General features: G+C 38.9%; 1 protein-coding gene and 1 long non-coding RNA gene across 9 annotated transcripts; one reads left to right on the top strand and one right to left on the bottom strand.

Moving 5' to 3' along the window:
• Window positions 1-808: 808 nt before the first annotated feature.
• Window positions 809-2,112, bottom strand: LOC127919850 (uncharacterized). 8 transcript variants are annotated; one of them, XR_008104262.1, is made up of 3 exons: window positions 1,336-2,112; window positions 1,040-1,171; window positions 809-973 (listed from the first exon to the last, which is right to left on the bottom strand). It is a non-coding gene; the product is annotated as an uncharacterized LOC127919850 (long non-coding RNA). The 8 variants fall into 8 exon arrangements; XR_008104261.1 differs by having other exon boundaries at window positions 811-907; XR_008104266.1 differs by having other exon boundaries at window positions 811-907; window positions 1,040-1,105.
• Window positions 2,113-2,336: 224 nt separating this feature from the next.
• LOC127919848 (tetraspanin-8-like) lies at window positions 2,337-6,837 on the top strand. The gene is made up of 8 exons (XM_052503705.1): window positions 2,337-2,387; window positions 2,659-2,775; window positions 3,081-3,155; window positions 3,398-3,493; window positions 4,853-4,951; window positions 5,113-5,223; window positions 5,406-5,489; window positions 6,465-6,837. The coding sequence occupies exons 2-8, from the start codon at window positions 2,668-2,670 to the stop codon at window positions 6,591-6,593; spliced, it is 702 nt and encodes a 233-aa protein (XP_052359665.1). The 5' UTR covers window positions 2,337-2,387; window positions 2,659-2,667; the 3' UTR covers window positions 6,594-6,837.
• Window positions 6,838-8,672: the final 1,835 nt, after the last annotated feature.

Below are 8,672 nucleotides of genomic sequence, written 5' to 3'. Positions count from 1 at the left end.
GATACGCCACGCCCATGGACCTTAGTTTATTCTCCAAAGTATGTAGCGAACATAGAGCAGCGGAATAATTCAGTTTGAGTCGTTAGACAAGAAAACCGGTTAAAGAAATCGAGCGATCCATTTTCTGCATTTAAGTTAGCCCTCTCTGAAGTGAACAATTTATCTAAGCTGTTGTTTGTATCATAACCAAATATTAAAATGGGAAGAATTCATATCTGGGTAAAACGGGCGTTCATTTGTGTGTGTGTCTTGATAGGGGTAAGATCTTCCAGTCTATTGGCCTTATTTCATTCGAGTTGATGAATTCGTTTTTTTTATCGGTCACTTATGACCGTGTAGACACGTTTAGTTATATGACTTCCATCCCCACATTTATTGCAGCGCTTGTTGTTGTTGAAGAACTAAGAAGTAAAAGAAAATAGATGTTGTAGCCTACGTAGTTACCATTTTATATCAGCTGTCATGTTTAAACTTTCACTGGAATCCGTTTTTTTAGGTGTGGCTTGTGGAGATGTGTTCAACATATGTATTTATTGTCTCCGCATATTCTACTTAAGCTGCAGCATGTTATAAAGTTATGTCATGTTTATTAACTCAGACACATGGCATACCACAAAGGGTTTGTAAGTATATTTGATTAGTAAACAGCCAACTAAATGAACATTTCAGCTATTCATGTAATCATTGATAGGCTATTTATAAATGATACATATGAAATATTGTAAACTCATTAACCCTCTGCTCAAAAACCCTGTAAATAATTCCATCCCTCATGACTCATGATGAAGCATGAGTAGAATTCTCAGAATAATACCCTGTACATTGTAATGACTGTATCAACCTTTACTGTGCATTATCAGTAGAATTCTCAGTATAATACCCTGTACATTGTAATGATTGTATCAACCTTTACTGTGCATTATCAGTAGAATTCTCAGAATAATACCCTGTACATTGTAATGATTGTATCAACCTTTACTGTGCATTATCAGTATAATTCCCAGAATAATACCCTGTACATTGTAATGATTGTATCAACCTTTACTGTGCATTATCAGTAGAATTCTCAGTATAATACCCTGTACATTGTAATGATTGTATCAACCTTTACTGTGCATTATCAGTAGAATTCTCAGTATAATACCCTGTACATTGTAATGATTGTATCAACCTTTACTGTGCATTATCAGTAGAATTTCCCCTGTACATTGTAATGATTGTATCAACCTTTACTGTGCATTATCAGTAGAATTCTCAGAATAATACTGTATAATGATTGTATCAACCTTTACTGTGCATTGTATAATACCCTTACATTGTAATGATTGTATCAACCTTTACTGTGCATTATCAGTAGAATTCTCACTATAATACCCTGTACATTGTAATGATTGTATCAACCTTTACTGTGCATTATCAGTAGAATTCTCACTATAATACCCTGTACATTGTAATGATTGTATCAACCTTTACTGTGCATTATCAGTAGAATTCTCAGAATAATACCCTGTACATTGTAATGATTGTATCAACCTTTACTGTGCATTATCAGTAGAATTCTCACTATAATACCCTGTACATTGTAATGATTGTATCAACCTTTACTGTGCATTATCAGTAGAATTCTCAGAATAATACCCTGTACATTGTAATGATTGTATCAACCTTTACTGTGCATTATCAGTAGAATTCTCACTATAATACCCTGTACATTGTAATGACTGTATCAACCTTTACTGTGCATTATCAGTAGAATTCTCAGTATAATACCCTGTACATTGTAATGATTGTATCAACCTTTACTGTGCATTATCAGTAGAATTCTCAGTATAATACCCTGTACATTGTAATGATTGTATCAACCTTTACTGTGCATTATCAGTAGAATTCTCACTATAATACCCTGTACATTGTAATGATTGTATCAACCTTTACTGTGCATTATCAGTAGAATTCTCACTATAATACCCTGTACATTGTAATGATTGTATCAACCTTTACTGTGCATTATCAGTAGAATTCTCACTATAATACCCTGTACATTGTAATGATTGTATCAACCTTTACTGTGCATTATCAGTAGAATTCTCACTATAATACCCTGTACATTGTAATGATTATATCAACCTTTACTGTGCATTATCAGTAGAATTCTCAGTATAATACCCTGTACATTGTAATGATTGTATCAACCTTTACTGTGCATTATCAGTAGAATTTACTATAATACCCTGTACATTGTAATGATTAGGATCAACTATAATCAGTAGAATTCCTCACTGTACATTGTAATGATTGTATCATGTGTTGTATTCTCTTCAGATCATCAGCTCCCTCTGTTGGCCATCACCTTATTTGGACATGGGTACTTCCACCAATCAGAAGAAGTAATTGTTATTTTTATAGCTCCTATTGCATTTCCTTATTATGTCATACACATTTTGTTATAATAATTCTGTGTCCATTAGCCTGGTCCCAGATCTGTTTGTGCTGTCTTTCCAACTCCTACAGTGTTTGGCATGACAACAACCATAGGTGTTGGCTATACAGCATAAACAGATCTGAGACCAGGCTAGAATCCAGCAGTATCATTGTAATATTATGATTATAAACCCATAATTGCCATTTCATGAATTTGACTTGTCTTCCTACTCACAGATAGACAAGATGCTGCCAGGGATAGCAGTTCTGTATGTCCTAGAAGCAGCAACCCTGGTCCTGTCAATCTTTGGGGTCTATGGAGCTTGCAAGGAGAAGAAGTGGGCTGTGATTCTGGTAAGCTTGCCAAGACCTGTACCCTAAAGTAGTAGCTGCCCTGGTCCAAGATCTGTTGGTGTTGTCTTGGACAATGACCATAGGGGTTGGCTATACAACACAAACAGATCTGGGATCAGGTTAGTGTCTACTGACGTGCAAAACGGTTCCTTTCTGACAAGTCATGGCCTTAGAACTCAACTCAACCATTTTCCCATGACCTGTTTCCAACATGTTTCCCAGAAAGTGTGATATGGTTTGAAGTGATTTGATTTGAATGAACCTTTAAGTATTGATTTTGCTTGACAACCCCAATATGTGTGTAGTTTTCAGTAGGTATGTCACTGGCCAGCCTATACCTGTTTGTGGAGTGTGTGAAAGTATATCAAGCCAAACACAAGGTACAGTCTACAGCTTATATGTATCTTACCTTTTCAATTCAACCTTGAGCCAATGTTTGTTTGCTGTTCCGGTGAAAATATATTAGAGTTAAATGTAACATAAATGTTATAGTATAAAGCATGATGGTGGAATATATCTGACTCTTGATAATTCAGTCTGTTCCTATCAAAGTCATAGATGATTACTGTATAGGTTTTAGCTGTGAATATAACATTCAATGTAAACCTCATTCATTTCCAAGATGGAGGAGTTAAGCAGAAAGGAAGACCTAGCCATGATGCCTCTCAGTGGAGCGAAACAAAACGATATAGAACAGATATACTACTTTCAAGCTAATGTAAGTCACCTTCATTGAGTACTTCTTAGGTCTCGGCCAATCCAGGACAGGTTGTGTGCTTCCACCTTTGTAATTAGGTAGGTTTTTCCATGGGTGAGTCTTTGGGGCTGGTAGACACTGTACAAATGGGGTTGTTTGGGATAAAAAGTGTCTGCGATGTGTTTTCCGGACACAGATGATGTAAACCTAGTCCTGACTAAAAGCTCTTTCATTGGAGATGTCTCCATGGAGTAGGCTTCAAGGCCTTATAGTTCTGGACTAAAAGCTCTTTCATTGGAGATGTCTCCATGGAGTAGGCTTCAAGGCCTTATAGTTCTGGACTAAAAGCTCTTTTCATTGGAGATGTCTCCATGGAGTAGGCTTCAAGGCCTTATAGTTCTGGACTAAAAGCTCTTTCATTGGAGATGTCTCCATGGAGTAGTCTTCAAGGCCTTATAGTTCTGGACTAAAAGCTCTTTCATTGGAGATGTCTCCATGGAGTAGTCTCAAGGCCTTATAGTTCTGGACTAAAGCTCTTTCATTGGAGATGTCTCCATGGAGTAGGCTTCAAGGCCTTATAGTTCCTGGACTAAAAGCTCTTTCATTGGAGATGTCTCCATGGAGTAGTCTTCAAGGCCTTATAGTTCTGGGACTAAAAAGCTCTTTCATTGGAGATGTCTCCATGGAGTAGGCTTCAAGGCCTTATAGTTCTGGACTAAAAGCTCTTTCATTGGAGATGTCTCCATGGAGTAGGCTTCAAGGCCTTATAGTTCTGGACTAAAGCTCTTTCATTGAGATGTCTCCATGGAGTAGTCTTCAAGGCCTTATAGTCCTGGACTAAAAGCTCTTTCATTGGAGATGTCTCCATGGAGTAGGCTTCAAGGCCTTATAGTCCTGGACTAAAAGCTCTTTCATTGGAGATGTCTCCATGGAGTAGGCTTCAAGGCCTTATAGTTCTGGACTAAAAGCTCTTTCATTGGAGATGTCTCCATGGAGTAGGCTTCAAGGCCTTATAGTCCTGGACTAAAAGCTCTTTCATTGGAGATGTCTCCATGGAGTAGGCTTCAAGGCCTTATAGTTCTGGACTAAAAGCTCTTTCATTGGAGATGTCTCCATGGAGTAGGCTTCAAGGCCTTATAGTTCTGGACTAAAAGCTCTTTCATTGAGATGTCTCCATGGAGTAGGCTTCAAGGCCTTATAGTTCTGGACTAAAAGCTCTTCATTGGAGATGTCTCCATGGAGTAGGCTTCAAGGCCTTATAGTTCTGGACTAAAGCTCTTTCATTGGAGATGTCTCCATGGAGTAGGCTTCAAGGCCTTATAGTTCTGGAAATCATTACATGTTTTAAAGTGTCTGTTGTTCTGTTTCCTTCACTTTCAGTTCAAATGCTGTGGGCTCGTACAAGGCTACCAAGACTGGGGCACAGACATCCCCATCTCCTGTCTCTGTTCTGATGAGGACTCAACAGACTTTGAATGTGTGAGTCTGCAGTGTTAAATAAGTTAACTTGATGATGATGTTGTTGTTGTGTGTATGCTGAGGAGGATTCAGTGTGTCAGTCTGTGTTAAATAAATCTGTTATGTCTTTCGGGAAGATCAATTTGTATATTTTAATGAGCCCATGTCACATTCTATTTCAGGTTGCTCGTGGTAACAATACAATATTTGTTATTCACTATCCCAACAGTGATATGTCTGAGGATGATGACCACAAGGGATTCATGGATGAACACATGCTGGTATATAAAGAGGTAAAATCATGTCATTCCACTACACCATTACAATGCCATAATTCTAGTTTGATATACAAAGAGGATTTACAGTACTGATACAGTCTCTGATACAATAAACTGATATTTGTTCTGATATAATACGGACACACATACTCTTGTTTTTCTCACAAAATGATAAACTCTAAATTTGTCATTTTCAGCCATGTCTTCCCATCCTGCTCTCTTCCATGGGCTATGCAATCAGCCTGATGATAGGAACATTAGTAGCACTGACAGCATTATGGGTATGTATTTCAGATCTCTGTCTGTACTATTTATCCATTTCAGGGTTGGGGTCCATTCAGTTTTTTCAATCAAATCAATTGAAATTCAATTCCACCAAAATAGTCCGTAGTGGATTTTTCAATTCAGGAAATTAAATTAAATTGACTACCCGAATTGAAAACTTTAGTAGTATTTGTTTATTATAATTATTACTGATGTGGCAGCTAAAATCTGAATTGCAGTACACAGTACATACAAGTAAACAAGAACAATTAAAACATCTGAAAGTCAGGATGCTAACTGTCATGAAATTCAGTACTGAGAGAGACTTGGTCATTTCTTCAAACAATCATCTTTATTTAATATTGATTAATTATTGCAATACTGAGGATGGTTGACCCCCCTAACCTCTTAACCTTACACAAATACAGAGTACTGTATATAGCTGACACTAACAATGCTCAGTCATGGTTGGTTCAACCCCCCATGCAGACCAAGGAGTATCATAAGCCACTGGCTGCATCCTGTCGTTATCTGCACTTGGGTTGTTGTCTTAACCCCACCCTGGCTTAGTTTCCAAGATGGAAGAATGATTTAGAGACAATGAGGAATTGTTCTAAACTCCTCTCTTGGTTACACCCATCACATCTTTACTATGTAATGCAGTCTTCAACTCATTTGTCAGCTCAAATCATCTCTGGTGACCATATGCCCAGATTAGCTGCAGGGAACTAGAGTGGAGACCATAATAAAATAGAAACTAACAGGACAGAAATATCCTTCTATCTATTAAACATTAATTGCAAACTATTAATAATTAACAAATCAGGTAAATATGTAATTTTTCTATCACACCCCAACGCTGTACTATAGTGATTTTTACCATAGGTGTTGAGTGTAGGCCTATTAGATTGAACCATCATCTATCACACTCAGCATCTGGTCACCTGCTCCGTCAATCCTGACTGAACCGTTACTGTGTGTCTGGTCCTCAGGATGTTGGAGTTGTCCTGGCCATCACAATACTCTGCCAGATGAGAAGAAAGGTTGATGTGCCACCTGTGATCTTCACCTCTCAACCACCTCAATACAGGGAGCTGTGTGACACAGCAGAGAGTGTCTGAAATGAAATGGTCCTCTTGTGAAGGAGACTCAATGCACTAGTCTGAGTGCCAGTCTGTTTGTGCCATCATGACAACTCCTGTCACTCATTTGTGTCAAGCCAAACATGACAATGGGGTGACAAAGAGTTGACTTGGCAATGACAGACTGGCACGATGGCCTTTATTTATCTAGGCAAGTCAGTTACAAACAACTTCTTATTTACAATGACGGCCTACTGGGGAACAGTGGGTTAAACTGCCTTGTTCAGGGCAGAACGACGTTGGCTGGCAAGACCACAAACAGATCTGGGATCAGGTTAGCAATGCACTCCTATTATGTACATACTCATAACACACATGAAAGGACAACTCAGGACATTATTAGACATCTCTACTGTGTTGTCCAAAGTGTTACTGTTCAACCATTTAACCGTTGAAGTGCCTAAGTGTTGGTTACAGTGTCTTGAATAAAGGGACAATCATCTTTAACATTATGGTCCTTCTTTATTCGACAACCATTTCTTCCAATGACTTTTGTCCTTTGTCCTTTGTCCCCATCCTTGTTTTATTTTCTGCCTTTGTCTTTTCCTCCTGCTCTCTCCTCTCTCTTCCTCCTCTCCCTCCCTCCTCCTTCTTCCTCTTTTCCACTTGCTCTCTCCTCTCTCTTCCTCCCTCTCCTCCTCCTTTCTTCCTCTTTCTCCTCCTGCTCTCTCCTCTCTCTTCCCTCCTCTCCTCCTCCCTCTCTTCCTCTTTTCAGCCTACTTGGCCCTATCAGATCCTACACCCATTAAAACCTCACCACTATTCCACTATTTGGCCCTATCAAATCCTACACCCATTAAAAACCACTATTCCACTATTTGGCACAAATCCTACACCCATTAAAAACTCACCACTATTCCACTACTTGGCACTATCAGATCCTACACCCACTAAAACCTCCCCACTATTCCACTACTTGGCCCTATCAGATCCTACACCCACTAAAACCTCCCCACTATTCCACTACTTGGCCCTATCAGACCCTACACCTACCACACCTTACTAAAACCTCCCCACTATTCCACTACTTGGCCCTATCAGACCCTACACCCACTAAACCTCCCCACTATTCCACTACTTGGCCCTATCAGATCCTGTACCAGGCCTCTTTCCACGTTGATAGCATGCATACGTAAACACAGCACCAGACCAATGTTTATCTGTTATATTGACTAGATAGTGACCGCTCTAACAATGGAAATGCATCTCCTCAATGATCAAAGACAGGGAGATCAGGTTGTAACATTCTAGCCAATGAGAAAGCAGATACACAACTAAGTTATTTTACTTAAAGTTGCCAGAATGTAACTTGCATCCACTTATATCAGTACATTTGTAACAGCCTAAACATCACAGAACTATTAGATCAAATAAGCCTCACATATTTGACCCTTCCCTAAGTTCCGCCTCACTTGGTTACTTCTGCAACATCGAACAACATTTTCCCTGGAAGCCCACTCTATTCAACCACTGGTGAAATCCCCCTCACAATGATCTCAAAGTGTGGAGGACCATCCGCCAGTGCATTTCTGAAAAATACAAATAGGGAAACATTTAAAAAGTTATATTTTTTAATAAAACTATACTATATATATTCAGGTCAGCAAATAAATGATTAAACACACTGTTTGCACAAAGGTCTACAGTAGCCTCAGCAGCAGTCTGTAGGCAAAACCATGGTGTAGCTAGAGGACAGCGAGCTTCTATCCTCCTCTGGGTACATTGACTTTAATACAAAACCTAGAGAACTCATGGTTCTTAACCTCTTCCATAGACTTACACAGAAATTGTGACAACGTCAGAGCCCTTGCAAGATGAACTGACGTTGTCCACCCAATTAGAAGATCAGATAATTAATATAGTACTGAAAGAATAAGCTACAGCTAGCTAGCACTGCAGTGGTGAGTAGATGACTCAATGAGAGAAAAAGACAATAGTTGAACAAATTAATTTCTTCCAAAATTAAGGAGAAGCAAGACCGAGAGAGGGAGAGAGATGGAGACAGAGAGAGATAGAGAGAGGGAGAGAAAGAGAAATAGAGAGAGAGACAGGGAAAGA

The sequence above is a fragment of the Oncorhynchus keta genome, unplaced genomic scaffold (assembly GCF_023373465.1).
Source record: "Oncorhynchus keta strain PuntledgeMale-10-30-2019 unplaced genomic scaffold, Oket_V2 Un_contig_1770_pilon_pilon, whole genome shotgun sequence".
Classification (NCBI taxonomy): Eukaryota; Metazoa; Chordata; class Actinopteri; order Salmoniformes; family Salmonidae; genus Oncorhynchus; species Oncorhynchus keta.
Note: the sequence above shows the minus strand (reverse complement) of the source record. Positions and strands in the feature narration are given on the sequence as shown.

Excerpts from the sequence above, each read along its gene's own strand:
- LOC127919848 (XM_052503705.1), top strand. The coding sequence starts at position 2,668 with ATGCTGCCAGGGATAGCAGTTCTGTATGTCCTAGAAGCAGCAACCCTG. Across the intron at positions 2,776-3,080 it reads AGAAGTGGGCTGTGATTCTG|TTTTCAGTAGGTATGTCACT; the intron begins GTAAGCTTGCCA and ends ATATGTGTGTAG. Across the intron at positions 3,156-3,397 it reads TATATCAAGCCAAACACAAG|ATGGAGGAGTTAAGCAGAAA; the intron begins GTACAGTCTACA and ends TTCATTTCCAAG.